Consider the following 24408-nt stretch of genomic DNA (forward strand, 5'->3'; position numbering starts at 1 on the left):
AACCCATGTGATTTTACCCAAAAGGTAAACATAATAACCATATACAGAAGTTTTATATGAAATACCTATATAAACCGTATGAAAAACTATGTTTACAAATGATGAGCATAGCAATATTAATTGAGCACTGCTTTACATTTCAATCAATATGAGATTTTCCACTTTAAGAGTTCATAGTAACTACTAGTTTTACTAGAATCATATTGAAGGTGATTTTTTTCCCAGATTTTTTCCAGATATTTTGCCTATATTGCCTGATGGGCCGGCTAGCTTTCTGGTGTTGCGAAGACAGTTGGAGCTCACCTTTCGAGAGAAGAAACTCAACAGTAGTTAGGTGACCCTCGCAGGCCGCCACCATCAGCAATGTTCTGCCCTGTTTGTCACTGATGTTAATGTCCGCACCGTGCTGCAACAGCAGCTCTGCAATCTATGAGAGAGGAGACGTGGACAACCCTTCACTTTTATAGCACTCAAACCAAACTATGAGGAATTTCCCATTGTGAGACTAATAAAGGCATATCTTATCTTATCTTATCTTATCTTATCTTATCTTATCTTATCTTATCTTATCTTATCCTATCTTATCTTATCTTAATTTGAGCTACAGAGTAATGTGTTTCCATTGGTCAACAGTTGCCGTGGAGTCATGTTTACAGCGTGTCTCACCTGCCAGTGTCCCTGCCTGACGGCACAGAATAGAGGAGACACCCCCCGCCGGTTGACCTGCTGCACCATTACCCCCTGCTCCAGCAGAAAGCTGCAGACGTCCATCTTCCCTCGGCCGGCTGCTGCTGTCAATGCTAAGGAGCACACAGAGGACACACCAGCCTGCTTATTAAACACTTTCAAATATGAGAACGCCTCGAACATCAGATGTACAGCCTGCAAACTCAAAGCAAATACGGTGGTAAGTAGGTTTTTAATGAAAATTTTTAATGAAATTATGTCTCGGTTTTCCTACACTGTCTTGGTTATCAGACGCCACAACTTACGCCAAACAAACTAGTCTGTTGGACGGTATATCATTCTGCCATCATCAGTCTCTGGAAACCACTAACCCACTATGGGGCCAAAGAAAGTTGCAGGTGCCAATAAAGAAGGTGATAAAGAAGGTTGGAAACACTCTTAAATCCAAGAAACAACCAAAGGAAGTGTTGTCCGTATGGCTCTCCCATCCCTTGCTGCTCATCAAGAGCCTTCAAAGCGATGTTTGTCCATTTCATTCGTCATTTACAATTATTTTACATCATTTTCTGCATGGAAAGCTATATTTATTCTTTATAAAGTATGTTTTGTGTTACATCTTTGCATGTCTGTAAAGGATTAAGTGGATTCTCATTGCTTCTTATGGGAAAAATGTATTCGGTTTTCATACAATTCAGTTTGAAGGACCCTTTGGAATGGATAAATAATGACAACCGAAGTACCACTATACTTCAAATATCACATACGTCAAGTAGCCTTAAAAAGCAGCAGCCCTGGAAAAAGAGGCGCTTTTCATCTTTTGGCACACAGAATGTGTTTACAGCGCGTATCATGGTTTTAAATTGAAATGTGTCCTTATTTAACATAATTCACAAGCTATTCCTGATGTGTTCTGGTGTAACGAAAGCTGTTTTAAACAGCAGCTGCCCTCCATGGCCATAATTGCGGAAGATTAAAGGACAAATAGCGTGTTAAAAATTGTAACATAAGCACAGCGACACACGGCTGTTCATTGTGTGGAGACAGAACCCATCAAGCACGGTAATGGACAGTCAAGAAAGTCCACAGCAAAACAGATCAAAGCAGGCACTTGAAATATGAGGAAAGATTTGTGAATTACTAATTGCAATAGAGGAATAACCTGCAGTATTAATGTTTCAGATAATTTACAATAACAGCAATTAAACATATTGTAACGCCCTTGAATGCTACGGTCGGCATTGCAGGTGTGTTGGTATGCGGTATGCTGTCCAATCCTCGCTTCAAATAAGAAGAGATTCTCCTCTGAGAGAATACTGATGCTGTTGACTGATATCATCCTCCCTTCCTCAGAGACAAAACATCCCCTAAGATTCCATCTGCTCCGAGTATGAATATCCTCACACTCATTAGAGCAGAGACCAATGACTGAGCGGCTTGGGAACGGTGCCATCTGCACCTGGGATGGTGCAAGATATTTTCATGAAGAGCTTGTGGACGATTTGGGAGGGGGTGACCACTTTATTTTTGGAAGATGTCGAGCTCATCACCACACGCAGAAGGAATGAGAATAAAACACTCAACTTTCACAAGCTAATGACAGCCTTCTTTGGCTCCATTGTAGGTTAATTAGCCACCCCATTAAAAATGCTCGAACAGGCCACTCGATTCAACAGAATGATACAGTACAAGGCAAACGGACTAGTTTGATAGTTTGATACATGCAATATTATGTGATAACGGAGACAGTGTATGAAAGCCAGGGAAACATTTCTGTAAAAATTTTAGTCAAAAACAGAATCATAGCTTTATCTACCTCTGCATGCGCTTTAAAATGTTGCTACTAAGCTGTTGGTGTGAAACTCATGGGTGCCACACTTGCTGCACTGTTTTTTACACTGGTATTAATGCTGGCTGAACAATTTGCTCCTTACTGCTCTTACAACATTGGTCTGTTGCACTGTGCAATATACTTGTCAATAAATGACCATGTGGCCAAAGGGCGCTATGTTTTCCTTTTCACTTTCTTATGCACTCCACATCATTATTAAAGAAAAAAAATACGTTGTTAAACATAATGACTTTTCAAACAGCCTTTCGCCAATTACTGGCTGCTTCCAAATAATACCCCATCCTTTTTGCGGCTACATTTTTGAGGCCCGGGCTATAATTATAGCATGTGTGGTAAACATTGTGTTCAATTAATACCTCTTTGACAGTGTCCATTAAAAAAGACATCTCTTGTATTTGGTCTTGTCTTCGTGACCAGCCTACCTCACATTGGACCAATCCTTGCATACCGTGCTTCTATGAGAGTGTTTATTTATATTATGAAAGATGGTGGTTATCATTGATAACTGGCAGGGAGGAATGATGGCATTGACTTTACAAGACGTCCAGGTTACTGTACATGTGCTCATGTAAGATTAACTGCGCCAAGCCTGGGCCCACACAAGAGTACCACCACGCTTGAATGCAGCACTGAGCGCACGCTAAATCACAGGCAAAGAAAGTAAACGTGATTGCATCCCAGCTTTGCACCAGGGGCCTGAATTCATCACAGGTAGATCACTTGGAAGATTAAGTGCCAATCTCAATCATGCAAATGCGATTTTCCAGCAGTAGCTTTCAATTTCTGCAAATTGCACTGTTATTTCACAAGGGTAGAAGAAATCAGCAAATTTCATGAAAAACACACAAATTTCCGCAATGTTCATGTAACTAAACCTTCCCACAAAGCAGGAGGTTAAGAAATGCTGTGCCTTAAACAATCTGAGCATTTGTATTCTATGAGCATGCTTTTAGTTGTTTAAACTAAATTGATATCAACTCATGCAATCTCAGCCATTTTTTAAATCTGATCCACCTCAGTACCAGCGATTTTAGACAATTTTGTCAGATTTTATAAGGCAAACAGAATATTGTGTTCTATGGCTATATACTGTAAACATGGCACCTGCCAAAAGAAAGATTAGACTCTTGTCTTTCTACCTTTTTCCGTTCTTTAGTAATCAGCAGTCGAACATAGGTCCATTTCAGGAAAATATCACTTCCCAACAAAAAAAGGGAGAAAAACAGCAAACTTTCATTTTGACACACGTTTTTTTTTCTTTTGTGACAGCTCAAATATCTAAACAACTGCACCACAACATAAACAACACAAAAAAGGGTTGTTTTACATCAAAATAACAATTTATTTACAAATATAACACCATGAACTATTTACAATTTTCACATTTGGAGCTAAATAAACTGTGTGTGCATGCGTATGGGCGCGTGTGTGTGCGCATGCACGTGCGCACGCATTAAAATTTCCTTACAATGCGTAACCTCTGCAGGCTACACTCCTCCACGCCCTCTCACTTCCTCCTTGCTGTCGAGCATGTTAATACATGGAAAAGATGCATGCCGAGCTCTTATCAAATGCACTTCTGCCACCTTGTGGCCGTTTTTATGGCTTTAAACTGCATGAAAAATCACCTCTTTTACTGTGCACTTGTGTCACCTCTATTTGCTCTTGTGCAAAAAAACCTAGACGTATAAATACGTCTTTGGGAGCGAGCGCTTGGGGTTTAAAGAAATGTATAAATATGTCTTTGGTATTGAATGAGTTAATAAGAAAAGAATGTTAGATAGCACAAACGTATAAAATAACTGGCGTACGGGCAAAATAGAGCCAATACATTGGAAACTTGATGTTTGTATGCCCCGGTTTTCATAGGATTCGGTTTTCAAGAAAAATGATATGTCTCAGTTTTAGTACACTGTCACGGTTATCGTATGGTCTAAAATACTAGTCAAGTGCCCAAACCAAGCATCCACGCATTGGTAACGCTCTGTGAAGAATGAATAGTGGTTCTTTTCGAGTTGTCCAAGAGAGAGAGAAACACATAACAGTAGTCAGCCGGGCCAGTGTGTGTGTAATGATGAGCGTACCTACTGCTGAAGTTTACAATAAAGTTCAAGTGAGAAAGTACACAGCTCTGCTCTAACTGTCCACTCTTTAAAGCTAAGTCAGTAACGGAGTAGAGTGAAACACCATCCGTGTGTCTCTTCCGTCCCTTCCCCTCCTGCCTCCACTCATGTCTGCGTTAGCTCGTCTTCAATAAAAGGTTTAAGTCATGTAAGATGTTCATTCACCCATTTCATACGTCATCTATACTGTATGTATTTAACTTTGTTTTCTACATGTAAAACTATGTTATTCTCTATAAAATGTGTTTTGAGGTAATATTTTTTGGTTGAATTGGAGTTTTTCTTGGTTTTTGTACATTTCAGGTCTCATTGGATCTCTTAATGACAAAAAACGAGGTTACACAGCACTTTTTTTTCTGTATGTATAATATTACATAAAATACATTTCTTGCTAGTTGCCTTGAGCAGACAACAAAGATGGCCCGGTGGGAGCAAACGGTGCATTTTGCATCCTAAGAGGAAACACAGATGTGCAATCCAATCAAGCTCTCATCAACAATGGGAGACATCAGGCCCTATTTGCATAGAGATGTAATGCTCTGCTTCATTTTAAACACATCACAAAATAAGGTGCATTTCCAAAAGTCTAATGACATCCAATTCATGAGTCACTACACACTCTGCCTTGGTAATAATTCATCGATTCGCTGTCAGATGTAGTTTGCATCCTACTGACAGTTGTTGCTCCTCTCGTATCACTAAACAATGAAACCAGTTCACAACTGAGCACTATTATCTTTGCAATGCCAGAATTTATAATCTACCCATTAGATTGTCCAGGTGTACCTAAAGTCTGGTGACTCTGTTTTGTGTAAACAGCAGTGAATGCAACTTTTCCATAAAGTCTGGCTGGATAGTTTCTGCAGAGAGCATTGACAGCTACCAGAGTGGAATATAAATCTGCATAGTAAAAAGAAAAAAAGTACTTTCATATCTCTCAGCGGTAATCATCTGTGGTGGGAAGCATCTGCTCAACATAAGTGTAAAACCAGGATCATTTCTTCTGCCACATAGTGACCTTCAACCTGTAATATGTCTTCCAATAAGATGTTTCATTACCTACTAGGCTAGGACACAGAACCATTGGATTTTCCCTGAGTACAAATGTGCTCTGGCTGTCTTCTAAACGGGTGCCTGCTGGCAAAAAGGTATTCAAGACTGCGGTCATGACAAAGATCTGAAGGTCACTTTGTTTCAGCTTAGTGGTGCCACAGACCTGCAATTTCACTTGTTTGGAGCGGATGTCATTCAGCATCCACTGAGCTAACAGAGCTGAGACGTGACTGCTAGACTGCGGCTTTAAGAGGCTCCACCAAGGAGGAATATTTGGGATTCCTGTGTAATAAGGTCTGAAGTCCTTCGGCCATTTAGAAGGAAAAGGCAGCCGTTAACTACAGTGTTGACCAGGGGTGTCAAACTCGTGCCACGGAGGGCTGAGACACTGCAGGTTTTCTTTCTAGCTTGTCACTAAAGCAGGCGATTTTAATGATCAACACCTCCTTCAATTTGAGGGAAGGAGCTCATCAGTTAAATCACCTGCTGGACAAACTGCAGTATCTCAGCCCTCCATGGCACGAGTTTGATACGTGGTATGGACGGACGCTGACACAACTTCGAAACATTAAAAAATACTGTCAAACTTAGAGTCCTAAGAGTTTTAAGGTTTACTTTTCCTAGTCCACTGTACACTGATAAGGGCATACAGCCCTGTATGCTGCACATTATCAACACATTAAATCTGCAACAAGAGCACACCCAATTTCTTCTGGATCCAAGGGAACAAAATGTAACAGGACCCAGCCTAAGTACAACCTGATCAGATGAGATTTCACAGAGATATAAGAGTCTGAACATGCTCAATGGGATTTTCGATTTTAACTTTCATTTGCTTCCAAATGTGCAATTTTGATGGAATCTAAAACTTGGTTTGACATTACAAGTACTAGCTCTTAAAAAAAGTAAGACAGAGCAGTAATTGTGATTTCTTTTACAAGGGTTGATTCTTACTTGTTGATAGGATGAAAGTATGACTATTTTAGCTGACTATTGGTCATTTATCTACGTAATTCTTTTTCACTTTTTCTATAATGTGTTACATATGACTTCATATTGCAGTATTTGTCTCATTCTGCAGTTATTTGTGAAATACATCCAGTGGCATCACAGTAAAAGAAGCATAATGTGTTCATTCATTACATAAGATGTGACCTGACATTAGTTTGCGTGAAGAGCTGCTGCATATTTCGGTATTGGTTGATATCTGTATCGGTAATTAAATGCTGGACGATATCGGATATTGGTAAGAAAGCCAGTATTGCATCTTTACCTAATAAGTTTGAAAAAATATGCTTTTCTTTCTTTCTCAAGCTGCTGCGCCTCTCGTGAAGTCTTCTGTATGGTTGGGCATCAAGTTTCGACCACCGATGGGAACCGGTGAACCAGTGTTTGATGCGCTGTGTCGGACTTCAACCTTTATTGACCCACGGACCGGCTTGTGTTCCCGGGAGCTCGTACACTATAGCGATCTAATTTATCTTATTTATTATGTATTGTGTAAAACTAAGACATGAACAACATCAAATTAAAAAGCACAACATGAATGCAGACCCACCATGCACCAGTACAAGCCTGGAGTTTGTTTTTCAGAGAGATGATTACATCACTGTTTTACGTGTGTGGTAAAAGACAGTGTGCTAGCATGAATTAACTTGAGACAAATGTGCACATTAGCACTCAATAAGTCACCAAAACTTACCTTTATGCATTCCCACATGGTATCAGCATTTCAGACCAAATATTAGGTGAAAGGAAAACGATAAAAATACAGTATAGTAGTCTATCTGTGCCGCATGGCACAAAGTTAGCGCACGCAGGATGGTGCGTTCAGGGACCGTCGAACAAAGTGGGACGGGTCGCCGCTTGCAACAAACAACATATAAATGCCAAAACTATGGGATTTTTACCTTTAGATTATTTTAAAAATAAAATAATTGCCCTTATTTCCGAAATTGATATGCATTTACATAAAATTTGATATAGTTAATTACAAGTATATATTTTTTTGCATATTTAGCATTTGCATATTATGTCGCTGCTAGCAACAGTCAAGGGACCTTCTCAACTCACACTACACACTTCCATCCTTCAAAATAAGAACACTTTCGGCTACATCCTGTTTGCCTGTGGTCACAAAATAAGGGTTTCATAAAAAATAGCTTACACCAACACTGAGGCAGCAAAGAAAGTATACTACTTTTCAAGAGTAAACATCTTTTGTGAAAGTGTACTCCTGTAAAAGGAAACTAAAACATTGATATTCAAGTTGAATGGTGGGATATTTACAGTATATACTGGTTGAAGTAAACATCTTTTGTGAAAGTGTACTGCTGTAGAAAGACACTTCATAACATTTATATTCAAGTTGAATGGTTTGATATTTATATACTGGTTGAAAATAGCCCTGTCAGAAATTGATAGTAAAGTTGATAAAAATCATTAAAACCTCATTTAAACCACGCAAACCTTTATGACCCTGCATCTTAAAAGCATCGTAATCAAGAATCGTTAGGGACCAGAATCAAACGAGGAATCATAGTCGGTACCGGAATCGTTCAAATTCAAACAATGCCCAATCTTAGGCTTCTGGTGCCTCAGGCTTTGAAAACAGTATGCATGTATTATCATGACATCTGTTTATTACTGCTGTTCATCTAAGTTGTCCATACGCAGACCTTCCTGTTTACATTCCTACATCTATTAAGAGAGCAATGTCACAGGAACTTTTTGCTATGTGAAAAGACAGTGAGCCAACTTTAAGTCCATTGATATATTTACTTTACCAGTGTCATGTGAACACAAAGTGTTGCAAGTTCACTAGAGAGTGAATTATGTCATCTTTGACATGAACTGGCAATGCTGTTTTGTTAGTCCACTGCAGAGGACTGGAGTGTAAGTGCTCTACCTAGTGAGGACATTTGTGAATGACAACATTTAAAGGGATTTTTGGCCCATGGTGACTTGAAAACATAATGTTTCACAAAAAAATCTCTGCAGTGAATAAGAGACTACCGTAAGAGCCACTGGATTCAGATAAGCTACAACAATCGTGTACACTAATCCTGCGTTTATCGTGTTTAACTGGTTGTTTTGCTTGCAGGCCCATAATAAGAAAAAATAAGCCATTTAAGAAGTCTTAAGTAAGAGACATGCTCGTGTGTGTTGCTGTAAATGTGCTCCGGGGCTAGGGGAGCTGACAGGAAGTGACGATGGGGGTTCAGAGTTGGGTTTTATCTTGGCATGGGTTACGGCCGCAACAGTAGATACACAGGATTATTGTGCCTGTTGTGAGATAATTCAAATTTGCAATAAACGTCTGTTGTCCCGGTGATCAAGTCTGGTGCTTGTGTGTCTCACCGAACATTACAGTACCATTACTGACACCTAGTGACCAGTGTAAAGCATTACATGCCATCACATCTTTGAATGCATCTTCTGAATGCCTTATATTTGAATTTTAGTTAATTTAGTGATTTTTATGCTTGAAAATGCTTAATTTAGGCCAAAGAATACACAGCATTTGCTTAAATATGCATATTTTTGGACTAATAATAGGCCATATTTAACCACGTGTATTTCTGAAAAACCGTGATATTAGTTATGTACAGTAGAAATGTACAGTAAATAAGGCAAAAACAGAAACCACTTCGAAAACAAATGATTTAGATGTCTAATCTTCAAAGTTGCATGTCATCTTAAACCTAACTAGCGGTGTGGAACAGATGGAGGAGTACTTGAACATGTCTAAACTGAAGCCTCCAAACAAACAGCACAGAGATGACGGTGCAGCAGTAATCTGACGGCATACAGGAGAATCATTCCTTAGAGGAAATGCTGCGTTTACCAACCTCTAAGTAGAAACCCACATGACTACAAAAGCAAATGCTTTTACCATCGAGAACAGCACACAGGAACACAGAGGAGCCATAAAAATGTACATACATTTGCTGTGAGACCTTTTGCAAGAGGCTGGTGATAAAATGAAGTATGTAATGCAAAAAGATGGATGAAAACATACCTGTCTCTCCCCACAGAGTGTCGTGGCTATCAATTTGCACAGCGTACTCATTATTCACTGCCAGCAAGCCCCTTACAACCTGCCAGGACGAAACTTTGATTAATGGCATACAGTTTCTGCATAAGAGATCAAATAAAACAACAGGGCAGTATGCTAATTTTGTGTAAAAATAATGGGGGCATGGGAACAACATGGTCTCCTAACAGATTACCATTAAAGAAATTATTTCAACACTCTCCTCCAGGAGCTATCATGTGGGGTGATGTGAGGGCAGACACATCAGATGGGGTCACAGCCTAACTTGTGTAAGTGTTTTCCAACTAACGAGCAGAACTTCTTGACTCAACGCGGCATAAACACAAAGAAAAACCTACACTGTGAGGTGAGTATCAAAACTTGTAAGGCAAAGCAACTCCTAAGAAGCTTTTCCAAGAACAAGATGTACTCAGATTTTATCTTTAGAGCACTCTCTTCGTTGCATGATCATTTTTAGAGCGTGAGAGTAGATGAGTTTCTTCACAGATGTGTTGCAGGTAGACGAGTAGGATGCATTATGTACTTGCACACGCAGTATGGCCAAACCTGTGTGTGCCCCATGCTGGCCGCTGCTATCAAAGCCTGCTGCAGGGCTTTGCTCTTCAAAGCGCTGTCCTCCTGCTGCCCCTCGGCGCTCCATTCCATCTCAAGCAGGTACTGGATAATCTCGAGATGTCCTCGGAGAGCGGCGTGCACAAGAGCACACTGGCCACTCTTATCCACATGGTCAACCTGGCAGACACACAAGGTTTGTTCGCAGCATTGCAAATGTGACATGGTGACATTGGCCACAATGTTAGATATTCCTGCACTACTCTAACTGTATCAAGAATTCATATCATGTCGGATTGATTCACAATACAGTTACACTCCAGTCCTGCAGGGGGGTGGAAATGTGTAATTTGGTGCCAAATGTCACACACAACATACTTTTTTCACCACAGCTCCATCGGTTGGGTTGCTGTCCCACAAGGCCCCAATGCAAGCGGACTTTAACAGTGAAAAGTGGTCCCTTGACACGTACATTTAACCTCACCTAAAACCTTATATTATTAATAATGCTTAGTGACACTGTCAGAGAGTTATTGATTTATCATTGTGGTTTTAGTTTAGTTTTGTAGAGATGCTCGATGTTGGCTTTCTGACTGACATCTAGGGTTGAGCATCGTTTGAATTTGAACGATTCCAATTCCGATTCTGATTCCTGGTTTTGATTCCGGTTCCTAAAGATTCTCGATTCTGCTGCTTTTAAGAGTAAGGGTCATAAAAGTTTGCATGGTTTAAATGAGGGCGCTAATCAGAATTCTTTTGGATGAAATGTCTGAACCTCTCTAGGAATTGTTTAACGATATGAACCTTTTTTTAAAAATCAACTTTACTATGAATTTCTCACAGGGCAATTTTCAACCAGTATATAAATATCAAACCAATCAACTTGAATATAAATGTTATATAAAAGTTATTTTTTAGGCAAGCATAAAAGCATACACATACGCCGATATGCATTCTTGTCAATATTGATAATATTGGTCGGCGGATAATATTGGACTTCCCTAGTGTAGACCTACACTGTTTCATACTGAGAGCTGTTTCTAATAGCTAAATGAGTTCACCAAAACGTTAGAAACGTCCGCTCACCATGGCCCCCCGCTTGCACAGCATCATGACGAGGCCCAGGTGTCCTGCGGCTGCCGAGTAGCACAGTGGATTCATACCATTTTCAGACACCACCTCAACGCTGGCGCCAAACTCCATCAGCAAGGAGACGATCTCCTGGTGGCCGAGGTGACACTGGACGCAAATGACCGGTGCGTTGTTCAGCACCTCGGTGCGGTAATTGACATTGGCTCCACCCAGCATCAGCAGACGGCTCACCTGGTGAGACGTACAAATGCAGGAAGTCACCACTAACGCTTTAGACAACAATCTGCAAATGAACCTTTGGGGCTCCTCACAAGAAGTAACATTAGCAATCACACTTAAAACATGATGCCAAAAATGCATGCAGATGCAGCCTGATAGAAAAAAATGTCTCAAAGAGGAGAGGAGTTATGATGTTAATTTAAAAAATCATGGTGATTCGTGAAGCACAGTTATCAAAGAAAGATGACGTCTTTTTTATCGCAATCAGTTGTCCCTGGTATTGCATTTGTCCAAAACAGGTCTGAAAAATGAGGCGTTGTCTTATATTTGGGTGATATTTATTCAGGATACATGACGTGTGTGTAAAAAAACACATTCAAGATCGTCTGATGGACTGGAAAGGTTAACTGAAAGTGAAAATGGTGTAAATTAGATTGATGGTGTACGTCCACTTTCACAGCTACACATGATGGACAATGTTTTCCTACACCATCAACCACAACAAAAAACTATCTTCAGTCTTATATTCAATTCTTTTCTGTTCTCTTGGCATTGCTGTGGAAATTGTGGTGATCCATCTTTATGTTAACATGCTTGACAGCAATCTTCTAAGGCAGCACATTGTACACCAGTAGCTACGACCATGATTACAGAGTAATTTGTCTCGCTTTATAATGCATAGCTCACTGTGTAATATCTTTTGTGCACTATGTTTATACTAAACTCCAGTCAAAGTAAAACCTTAGCTTGACCACAAGGTTCTTCTCAGAGTAAATGTTGAATTACACTGAAGCAGATATCAAGATAGATGTTTTTCTTCTCCAAGATGAAGAAAATCAATAAAGAATGAGGCACAAAGCCAAATGAGGATTTGCCACCAGAATATGAAATAGTGTTAATTTTGTTGCTTCTGAATAGATTTCCGAAGATTAACTGTACAAGCGGATAGAACAAGGTCACTGTGTAAATATTCCACTGTGAGTGATGTTGCACTTGTGCATAATAACTCACAAATATTTATTCAGGATTACAAAAGTGAACCATAAAGCGAAACACTAACACTGGTGGCAATGAAAAAAATGACAGTTGTTATTTAGCCTCAAGCTAGAATGCATCAATCAGAGATAATGGCCTTTCTTGAAGAGGCTAATGTCTCCTCTCAATACAAACAAAACAGGAAAAGTGCACAAGCAACTAAATTGATTTGAAAGGTTATTGTTAAAGGTTGTAATGCAAAATTGGTCATCAACGTGCATAAGTGACAACCTAAGTGTGATTCAGAATAGTAGAACAAAGGTGCAAATGGTTCTATTTTGAGCACACTTAAGTTGATTTATTTACAGTGGTGTGAAAAAGCCTTTGTTGCCTTTTCTTAATTTTTCTTATTTTTTTGCATGTTTGCCACACTTAAATGTTTTTATGATCATCAAACAAATTAGTCAGTGACAATACAACTGAACACAAAATAAAGTTTTTAAATGAAACTTTTTATTACAGTGGTGAACCTTCCCAGGAGTGGCCGGCCAACCACAATTACCCCAAGAGCGCAGTGACAACTCATCCAAGAGGTAACAAAAGACCCCACAACAACATCCAAACAAATGCAGGCCACACTTGGGTAAGGTCAGTGTTCATGACTCCACCATAAGAAAGACACTGGGCAAAAACGTCCTCCACGGCAGAGTTTCAAGACAAAAACCACTGCTGAACAAAAACAACATTAAGGCTCATCTCAATTTTGCCAAAAAACATCTTGATGATCCGCAAGACCTTTGGGAAAATACTCTGAGGTCTGACGAGACGACTGTTGACCGTTTTTCGAAGGTGTGTATCCCATTACATCTGGTGTAAAAACAACAGCCCTTTTCAGAAAAAGAACATACCAACAGTAAAATATGGCGGTGGTAGTGTGATGGTCTGGGGCTGTTTTGCTGCTTCAGGACCTGGAATACTACCGTGATAAATGGACCCATGAATTCTGCTGTCAAACCAAAAAATCCTGAAGGAGAATGTCCGGCCGCTTGTCCTCACTTTGGTAACGGATAAGCTGGAGTCTATCCCAGTTACCGGCTAGAGGCGGAGTACACCCTGGACTGGACGCCAATCGCAGGGCACATGTATACAAGCATTCACACTCACATTCACACCTGCGGACAATTTAGAGTCTCCAATTAACCTAACTTGCATATTTTTGGAATGTGGGAGGAAGCCAGAGTACCCAGAGAAAACCCACGCACGTACAAAGAGAACATGCAAAGTACCTACAGAGATGTTCCAACGGAGATACAAACCTGCGTCTCCTGACTGTGTGGCCGACATGCTAACCACTAGGCCACTGTGCAGCCCAACTACAACTATGTGTTTATGTTACAATTTGAGAACCAGCAAATGCTTGCTTGACTAATATCACTCGTCCATATATAGCAAGCTTTCACCTTCACGTTGGGAGTGTAAAGGTTCCTCAGGGATGCCAAGGCTGCAGAAAGGCCGTCGGCACTGCAGCTGATCCACAAAGCTTGCAGCACACTGGAGGACACACCTGTTTTCTTACTTAGGCCCTGTCACACACAAACAAACAACAAAATGAAGAGTACATAAGTAAAGTTAATCACAAGATCTTTGTTTCACTAGCCTTTCTCTACCAACCACAGCCAAAAACAGACACAAAACTGCATTAATTTCCGAAAAGGAATGCGTTTTAATTAGAAAGAATGTTGAACATGCATCTTCCACGGCTTTATACCTTGAAGATATGTGCCTTGAGAATATGGTGTCCCAATTCCATGGTCTGTTGTCGATTCAGTTTCCCTTCTTGACGGGACAGCATGAATGCAATGAGAGCATGACCAGCCCTGTTCAACACAATAAAAGAGCTAATCAGTTGTATAAAGAAGGGGAACGTAAGCTGGTCAAAGAATGAGATGTTATTCAGTGCTATAATAGAACCTACATAAACAAACACAAACGTGCATTGAGGGATGGAAGAGCAGCAAAGGCCCAGGTTTAATTCTTTGAGTGTCATTAAAAGGACATGCATGGTTGGAGATCAATTTGATCGAGTTATAATTCTCTGTATTCAGAAATAGCGGCAGCATACCAGCTTTTATCTGCATATGTGTCGCCTCTGCCAAATCTAAAGCCTTTGTTTTGTTTAAATGAATGACTAGAATTGTGCTCCATTCTGGTCCACTAAGGAATCCACTTTTTTAGCAGAGACAAAGCTGAGGACCAAGGGAAAGAACAAACCAAAGTAGCAACTTCTGCAGGGTTTAACAAAGGCTTTCAGCACAAGGCCCGCAGTAGAAATTTAATTCCTCCCCAGGTCCCAAACGTAGTAAAATACACCATGCCCTGCTATCACACTGACTTTAAATAGACTAATGACGAAGAACACACAGGGCAAGGATTTGTGACAACAAACTACTTTGCAAAGAACTTGTGTGCCTCTTTGATGAAAAATAAAATAGCTTATGGGATTAGGACTGACCTCGGGTCGCAGAGGAAGTCCGTACTCTCTCCATCCGCCCTCCACACGAGCCACTCTCTGAAGGAAGGGTGGCAAAACATGCGCGTCTTGTCGCGACGTCTGATGAGGAAGCCTGAGAGCAAGTCCATGCGTTGCTGGAAGTCCTCCCAGTGCAGCTCGCCTTGGATATTGCAAGCATTAATGGCCTGGAACAGCTGCTCGTCGGTCATGGGGTGCAGCGAGGCCAGCGCTACGTTGAGGATGGGCAGAGAGCGCTCAAAGGCTGAGTTTGTCATGAACTTCATGTTGCACTGCAGCTGGTAGAGCTCGGCCAGCGAGACGGGCACAACTTTGTAGCTGGAACTCTTGATTACCAAGTGGCCCCTCTCAAATAGATCCAGGGTGAGTTTGAGATACAGGTAGGAACCCTGACTGCGAGAGATCAGGTGGCTACTGAGTTTTCCTATGGTGATCGGATCCGCTTTACCATTGAGACTAATGTTGTTTATGATATCCTTGGTGCCGCTAATGCGGTACTGGATATAGGCGTTAAGGTCATTGCTTATCTCTTTGTTGTCCGCAAAGTCATCCAGTGAGATGTTAGAGAAGGGCAGAAGGCTGGTGATCTCCTATGGAGCAAATGTGAGAAAGTAAAAATACTCTGAAGACACCACATGAAACACAAATAAAAACATTAAACAAGGAGCGCACTTAGAGGCTTAACTCAGAACACAGCTAAACTCTAGAAATAAAACGTATTACATTTCTGTATAAACCACCAAAATTACAATCAGATATGAGATATGACAATGCCTGAGAATGTTAAATATGATTTCCCATGATACCTCTAAATTGCAACAAAACATCCTGCACACACCTAGCATTTCACTATGTCTTCTCAAGGGACAATACGATATGTGGATTTTACCACTGACAGTGGTCAGTGTACAACTTAGAGTGCAGTGTAGATTTACTACAGTTTGGATTCATGTTTCCCTCAATGAACCACAGATCCCCAAAGCTGACAGCCCTCTTGCAGCACCAGACAATGATGCTACCACCACCATGCTGGACCGCAGGCAAAACATAGTTATCTCGGTAATCACTTTGGTTGACAGCTATTTAGACAATAATGGCTGTGCGCTGAGTCATTTTCCAAATCTAGCCTGCTATACAAGCTGTACACCGGCTACTCCACCATAGAGTACAAGTCCAAGTTGCATTTCTATTGAATTGTACCTTGTGATGATCCATAATTTATTTAATATGAGGAGTATGCTCATTTTTGTGAACACACCATCCCCACACTATGGAAGGAGAGCAAGTGAACCACTACACCACCAGTGACCTACAGACAAAAACCTATGGAGATCAAAACACAAGCTTCCTGGCAGAACTATTTGAACGTTTCCTCTAGGTTGTTTGTATTCTGCATGGCCAAACAGACAGACCAGAAAACATCTCAAGGCTACATGTAAAAAGCCAGGCTTTTTGGGTGTGTGTAATATCAGAGGATCATCTTTGAGAGGTGGGTGAGCAAGAACATCGAGCCTTCAGGCTGTTGCAGTCAAACAAAACTGTCACAAATACGAGTTAAGAATAAAACGACATGACGACTGAGAAGGAGGGGACAGAGGATGGATAGAATGGTGGCCTGAAGACAAGCAGGAGACCTTTAGCCGCTAAGCAGAGGTCTGATCCAGCCTTCACATTTCAATCTATGTGCTGGGGATTGGAGAAATCAATGCACCTTAATCCTGCAATCGTCTGCCTGTCTGTGGCTGGAGTAACATTGCTCAGCAAGATAACCCTTCTCTTATTACACACACGTGTATGTGCACAGATACACATGTAGGACTCAATCCAAAATATCTGTCATCATCCACAGAATAGGTGAACACTCCTAAAATGTGCTGCTGTAGCTGCAAACTGAACAGCAGAAAGATAGAAATGGATCATTAATGCTTGTGAAACTGTATATGCCAGGGGTGCGGCCCAGGGGCTATTTGCACCCCGCGCCTAGTTTATTATTGCCCATTGGATGTTGTAGAAATAAAATTGAACACTAAAAAAACAGCAAAAATTGGAAAAATACAACAAAAAGGCACAATGTAAAGATAAGACGCAATGAAATTAAATATTGTATTTTATTTTTAGCCTTTTTGCAAAATAAAAAAATAAAATTAAAAATGAAAAATATCAAAGTGGCCCGCTGCATCCTTTAATTTTTCTGTATGCGGCCTTCGTTGGAAAAAGTTTGGATGCCCTGGTATATGCACTACATCAGCTGTTCATCAAAAGAAAACATAGTTCAGTTTTCAGGGTATGTTTTGAATGACATTTGACCCATACACATATATTTATTAACAGCGCTGGTAACAACAATAAGCCATAGCAGCTAACACAACGCTTAACGTTTTGATATCACCAGGTGACTATAACGTGGCCAAAATAACCAGATACCTGCTAGCCACTTTCTTCTGCTGCTTACCAGTAAGCTGACACGAACAGTGACCACCACTTTTAACCAGGGAGGAAACTTGGGTATGATCTTTGTAATAAAGGAGGCAATGGTGTCTCCATAGTCTGGCTTATGGAATTCAGCTTCGTTCAGTCCGTCTATCAAGATGATGAGATCCTCCTCTGGAATCTTCCGTTCTGTAAAGTTAAAGTGCAATGGCGTTCATATTAATTGCATTTACCAGGTGACTTTTAAAAGGCCAAAGCTGACAAATTAAAATATTAAACAGCTGTCTTTTACCTTTACGAAGGTTGCCCAGGGGCTCGAGAACACCCCTCCGGAAAGCAGCCATCGGGTCTTGGACACAGGAGCGCAGACTGAGCATGCTCTGAAGGTGGGGCTCTTTCAGCAGGAGTTCCCGGTATGCATTAAGCTGGTGTGCTCGGCACAGCAGGGCGGCAATGCTGTGCACAAACTCTGGTACCAAACAAGTGTAAGTGTTGTCTGCTTGGCAGTAGTGATATGCCACAACCTGTAACACAGCAACATTGGACATTTAGGTGAAGTGGGGATACACCAATACCTCATTCATAAATGTTAACCACGACACTGGCTTGAGTTCCATCCATCCATTTTCTGTGCCGCTTATCTTAATCAGGCTTGCGGGGGTATGCTGGAGCCTATCCTAACTGGGCGAGAGGCGGGGTACACTCTGGAATGGTCGCCAGCCAATCACAGGTCACATATAGACAAACAATCATTCACGCTCACGTTCATAACTATGGTCAAATTAGAGTCTCCAGTTTGCCTAACATGCATGTTTTTGGAATGTGGGAGAAAACCCACGCACGCACGGGGAGTACATGCAAACTCCACACAGAGTCCACACATATCCAACAGAGATTCGAACCCAGATCTTCCCGATCTCCTGACTGTGTGGCCAACATGCTAACCACAGAGCCACCGTGTGACCCTTGAGTTGAGTTCCATGCTAAAAAATATTATTGCACAGCCACGCTGAAGATGGAATTACTACAGTATTTCTATCATAGAAGGCTTTAGGCATGTGACCGACTACAGCAGTGATGAGAAGCACCTCCTCACCTCATCTGAACTCTATAAAAAGAGCAGGTCCATCCCAGGTGAGTAAGATGTAGAGGTGCTCAAATGAGCACAAGGAAAGAGGAAGATGTGGTAACGACAGACGAGAGATGCCTGGGGGGTAGCATGACTCCTGTCCTGTCCTCCTGTTCTAATTACAGTCCAACCTGGAGGAGCTGACATACTTCCAGGGTTCAGCAGGGGGGAGCTGGTCACCTCTACTGGCTTTACCTCAAATGCCCGCTGCCTATTCATGCGATGTTGACCGGTTTCTCCAATCATCATAGCCTATAGTCCAACAATAAGCATTGCCGGTCCCAGTCACATGACTTTAGTGAAGACATACCTTAGCGGCCAGCCGTTTGACAGCCTCTTCCCTACGCCGCTGGATTTCGGGGGTCCCAGGGCAGCTGTTGGTTCTCAATGTGTTGGTAGCACTGGAGGGTGGAGTGGGCTGTGGCGGCTGGCTAAGAGGAAGCTCTGAGCTTGACCCTACGCCACCTAGAAGAGACAAACGGTACTCTATATTGCTGCTTTCCTTTCTGTAAATTTGTAAAACAATGTGCAAATGAGATAACACTGAAAATAAAAAAAAAAACTCCATTACTTTTAGGGGAGGCACTGGGACTGTTAGATGCAATCTGCCGCATGCGTCCTCCATGGCAGCTCAGTGCCACCAGCCGGGAGATGATTGCCGTCTTCCCGTAACCCACGCTGCCCACCACCACAGCGCCGTGGCTCTCTGTGGACTCACTGCCCTTCAAGACGTCTTCCAGCTTCTGGAAAAGCCAATCCCGGCCCACAAACACAGAATCCATGGTGATGCTGGGCACCTCAAACAATAAAGGCTTGAGCATGATGTCCACGGGCTTGTAGGGAGAGAAGCGACCTAAAGTTTGACACAAATGACAGGAATTAGCGACATTGTACCTAAAAGCATTGAAATTCTGGTTCAGTAAGAACACACTGTAATCACCTTTAGAGTCCTGAGGTGGCCTTCCCCCTGTGTTGTGCCAAGGGAGGCGAATGGATGTCCGCAGGGGTGTGTTGCGTTGTTCATCGAGATAGCTCAGGTCTTCCAGCTTTGTGGAGCTGGTCGCTATAGACACAGAACAAAAAGAGAGGGAGAGAGAGAGCGAGTGAAGCAAACACTCTGGTGTATCTTGATTTGTGCAATTGTAAAAGCGCAAGTACAGAAATAAAAAAAACCTACAGCATGGTTTTATAGCATATTTGTTGTCTCTGAGAGGAGATAAGAGGACATTTGTGGCTTGCTTGCAAGAGTGTGTACAGCGTTTGTTAAAGTGCTGTAGGAGGTAGTAGAACATATCCCCATATCCAGGTCATCAACACCACAGGATGCACTACAAAAGCATTTTTTCCCTACAGAGTGGGATTGTAAAATGAACTGTATGGGTATGCATTTGTCATCTTGCCGGAAACGTCACTTCTTTCATTTGAAATGTTCCATGAATTCAAATTGACCCCTATATAAAGTAAGTTATCACGAGAATATTACAAGACTACTGTGACTATGGTATCGACCCGAACATAAGACGGCCCAATCTTTTTCAAAATCACTTTTTGGATTTTTTTTTTTTTTTTTAAACAAAATAAAATATATATAGATCTTTTTTTATCATAAAACTCTTGAAAATCGGAAGTGTGCTGTGTGTGTTGAGAAGGTCTCTTGACTGTTACTTTATTTACACTGAACTTCCACGACATAAGGGGGCATCCTCAAACCTTCGGTTACATAAACAGAGTACCACGGCTTCTCCAAAATAGCCAATAATTCAAGTGACTTTGAGTGACAAGCATGCTCTGTTTTGGATCACCTTTCAGCTTCTTCGTAGCCTCCTCGCATTCCTAGCAAAAGCTTGTTCTGGTGGTGACGTTTGAGGTCGGCTGGGAGTATTTTACATTGGAACGAAATGTAAAATGCCATACTTCTATCTAAAGTGTCACCCTCCTTTTAAAGACGAAGTGCTCCCAGACATTTGCTTTCATGCACCAAGGTGCTGAACTAATGTTTATTGCTGTCTCTCTTGCATGACTGCATGACCCGGAAGAGGAAGACGTCGGCGTCTCAGTAACCTGCAAATGCTAGCAATAACGACAGCAGCGGCGGTAAGATCGATACTTTCTGTACTTACGATACTTTCTGAGTGATAAAATTGCCCCGCCCTACAAAACACACACTGAAAATCTCAAGTATTTTCAAGGGATCAGACTAAATTCTGAGGCAATTCCCGAAGAGTCATTGATGTCAGAGTACAAGTCGATGGTGAAACTGTCAAGTCGAGTCCAAAGTCACCAAAATTGTGACTCAAATCTGAGTGTTGAGTTCAAGTCACGTGACTCAAGTCCACACCTGGTAGATACAGTGCTACAAGTGTCGTCAACCTTAAGCATCAAAAGAGCCATTTTGCCTCCTCTTCCAATAAAACAAAAAATAGTCTGGAGCCACAAAACATTACACAGCTTCTAAACTTGTCAAAGTTCTAATCTTTTTTAAATGTTACCTGTTACAGCAACAAAATTCAACAAATAAAAGTGCAGCCAGCATGTGTAGGCCTACTCTGAAATCATTTAAACGCCTTTTTCAGTGGTTCCCCGTATTTGTTTAAAATGAAAACAAAATGTAGCCAACTTTAACATTAAAAAAAGCTCATCAGAGTTCACATTTTTGCATATGTGTTGTTTGCTCAATAGCGTTTATGCCTGTGCTGAATTGCCATCAATAACCATTCTATTGAGCCTGTCCTTTACTGTCTTTGCAGAGGGAGACATTCTTTCATTCTCTGAATCATTTCTTTTTTTATTTTTTATTCAAAGAATAGATGCTCTGATATTTTTATGAACGATTCTTTCAGGTATTCTCCATCTGTGAACAGCTTCCTCCTCCTTACAATATCATGTGCAGCCCAGTGTTGCCAACTTGTCCATTTTCTCGCTAAATCTGGCCACTTTCCAAACCCTCTTGGTGATTAATCTTCCCAAAAGCGACTGGCGACAAATGTAGGGACTGGTATTTGGAGACGTAAAAGTGAAAAAACGTATTGTTCTGCCCCGCCTCACAGCAAGCGGGGTGACACCACCAGCTTCCGCAGCACACAAGCCGCCTCTCCTGGAGTTACCACCTCGAGCACGTAGCTACAGCGTGCTTGTCGTTATAAAACATATTGCTATGCTCTCGTAAATTCTATAGTTTAATTTTACTGCACAGTAACTTCCTTCAGACTCAACTCCAAATTCTCCAAACTTTTTTTCTCTTCAGTGAGAATCACCGCATACACTAGCCTACCTCCCCTTCCCTTGCTCATCCAATCAGCAGTCAGAATGTCTAGATGCATTCATGGACTTGCGGTGAGTTGGATATTTCAAATTATTTTCGAAATTGCACTTCCTCCTACTTCGGTGTTAAAAAAAATCACCGACCCCTGCAGTAGTATATACTGTAATACAGTGTCCCCTTCCTCTCATGCCTTCCTCCTCCTCAACACCTCACTCCCCACCCCCCTGTTTGAAAGACACTGCCAAAAGTGAATCCAAAAGTCCCACAGCAAACAGCACCATTGCATGTTTTCTCTGTACTTGTCAGTACAGTCCACAGATTGGCAAGACTCTTCCCACAGCTGACCTCACGCAACCTTCATGCAATCATATCTATGTAAAGTGCATCCAATTTAGACTCTAAGCTACTCTTAGCTAAAATAATTGTCCATTTAAGCCTGGCCTTGTTGTTTTTGATGAATGGTTCTAGCATCATGCCCTCGCTTCCTGTGCGCGCGTGTTTGCGGATCTGGTTTTGGATAGTCCACTGTACTCTGCTGCATGTGGCATTTTGTCGCATTTCTGTTTTTCTTGATGTTCCAAAAATCATCATCCTGTCTTGATTGTTAGATTTCCAAATCTGACCATCTGAATGGAATCTTAAGCTTAGCTTATCTTATACAATATATTAGGTTTTGGGTTGTGAGGATAAAGGGTTCGGGATGTTAGGAGAACACGGTTTTGCTGATATAAATCATATAAAACTACTTTCTTGTGTGATCAAAAAATAGCGCCCTCATCTCCACACTGACATCTCGTTTTGTAGTCCCCCCCCCCACCCCCCAAAAAAAAGATAACAGGTCATATGAGGGAAACAATTTGAAGCAGTGCAATGCTTCAGCTGACTACAAAACAACCCAGTACTCTCCCATAACCCATAGCACAGAATAGACCACACACCATCTGTAAAACAGTCAAATGCCAAATAACGTCACATTCAGTCATAATTCAAAGGACTGTCAGTGTTATGCTTGGGGAATGCATTGCCTATACTAATCAAATACTACTTCCTGAAAGTAAAATAACGGGGAGCCAGTGATTTAACAGATTCATCTCTGAGTAAAGGTCTGTGCAGATAATAAAAATGTGCATTAATGTGACAAGGTCTGTCTACCATTGGCTGTTCATTGTTGAATAATGCTATCACCATGGTGATGCATGTGCTGTGTCCTGTTGAGGGGCAGAATCAAAACCACCAAGCGCCGACTCTACTTTATCAAGACATAGACTGTCACAAACACGCAACTCTCCTCTCCAATCTCTGCTTCTGTTACTTCCTCTGTGGGATGGCCAACTAATTAAAATCCCAATCCGCCAACAACCGAATAATTGAGGATGATGACATCAATACAACTTTGATGCAGTTTAAATCAATAAATAAAAGACTGACTAATGAACAGCATCGGCCATTAAAAAAATGAAAACATACCCCCAGTCTTAACCAAACTTGTAAAATCCAAATGAAATCGCTACTTACATCCTGAATCAGAAGCAGGAGGGGTGGTGGGAATTCTGGGTTGTTGTTCCCAGCATTGAGTAGACCTAGGCTGCCGTACAAGTGGGGTGCAGCTCCTTAGCTAAATCTCTGGAGAGTGCTCCCAATGGATGAGCTCACTGAGGCCACAAAAGCAATTGCTGTGCCCGAGTGCTCCCATGCAGGCACAGTGACAGCATTCAGCTGCTGAGTGGAGAGCTTGGCCGCTCTCTCTCCCCCTCGCACTCGCTGTGGCTAAATGAATGAGACGCTTTGCAAAAGAGTCGCCATGCTTAGCCCTCATGCAACTAACATACTACTTCCAACATGCGTGCACCTCTGCACACCGTGTTGTTGGAATTCAAGGTAAACTGCAGGATGGAAAACAGGTAACTTTTGTTTCCAGCATCTGATTTCAAGTTGACAGGAGTGAAAAGTGGAATTAAACAATGGTTCAGACAGAAAGAGAAGACAGGGGTACACTTAAAACAAATGTTACAAAAGCAAACAGATTGTGTGGCATGGTGCAAATGGTCAAAGTCCATTTTAAGAGCAAAGACCATGAGAACCTGTTTTTCCTCCAACTCATTTATCCTTTCTGAACTAATGCTTTCCGCATAATTTTTTGTTCATTTTGCTAAGTAATCTTGTTAATTAGTCACAATTCCTTAAAGGCCAAAAATTCCAGCTCGATGACTTCACATCCCTCCCCTGAAATTCACCAGAGCTGCACAAGTTGTTAATGGAATTTTCTTATACTCCTCCATGATGACATCACTTGCACCACCTTCCTAGCGCCTGAGGATGCCTCATAAGTGCTCAGGCCTGGAGACAAACATGGTCACTCCATCACATTCAGCTTCCTCAGCAAGACAGTTGTCATCTTGGAGGTGTATTTGGGCTCCTTACCATGTTGGAAAACTGCCATGCGGCCCAGT

The 24408-nt window shown here is 41.5% G+C and overlaps 1 protein-coding gene across 8 annotated transcripts in view; it reads right to left on the minus strand.

Annotated features, from left to right (window-relative positions):
- Nucleotides 1-24408, minus strand: part of tanc1b (tetratricopeptide repeat, ankyrin repeat and coiled-coil containing 1b) — a 108355-nt gene that overhangs the window by 8652 nt on the left and 75295 nt on the right. For 6 of the 8 annotated variants that reach the window (XM_054786220.1, XM_054786217.1, XM_054786219.1 and 3 more), the window contains 12 exons: nt 19268-19759; nt 19007-19161; nt 17860-18091; nt 17590-17756; nt 15120-15727; nt 14376-14484; nt 14068-14190; nt 11408-11644; nt 10316-10501; nt 9734-9812; nt 667-800; nt 304-427 (listed from right to left, as the gene is read on the minus strand). In XM_054786220.1, coding sequence (XP_054642195.1) covers nt 304-427; nt 667-800; nt 9734-9812; nt 10316-10501; nt 11408-11644; nt 14068-14190; nt 14376-14484; nt 15120-15727; nt 17590-17756; nt 17860-18091; nt 19007-19161; nt 19268-19759 — 2646 coding nt within the window. The remainder of the gene's footprint in view (nt 1-303; nt 428-666; nt 801-9733; nt 9813-10315; nt 10502-11407; nt 11645-14067; nt 14191-14375; nt 14485-15119; nt 15728-17589; nt 17757-17859; nt 18092-19006; nt 19162-19267; nt 19760-24408) is intronic. The other 2 variants (XM_054786216.1, XM_054786221.1) reach the window with 1 other exon arrangement.

Source organism: Dunckerocampus dactyliophorus, chromosome 9 (genome assembly GCF_027744805.1).
Source record: "Dunckerocampus dactyliophorus isolate RoL2022-P2 chromosome 9, RoL_Ddac_1.1, whole genome shotgun sequence".
Lineage (NCBI taxonomy): Eukaryota > Metazoa > Chordata > Actinopteri > Syngnathiformes > Syngnathidae > Dunckerocampus > Dunckerocampus dactyliophorus.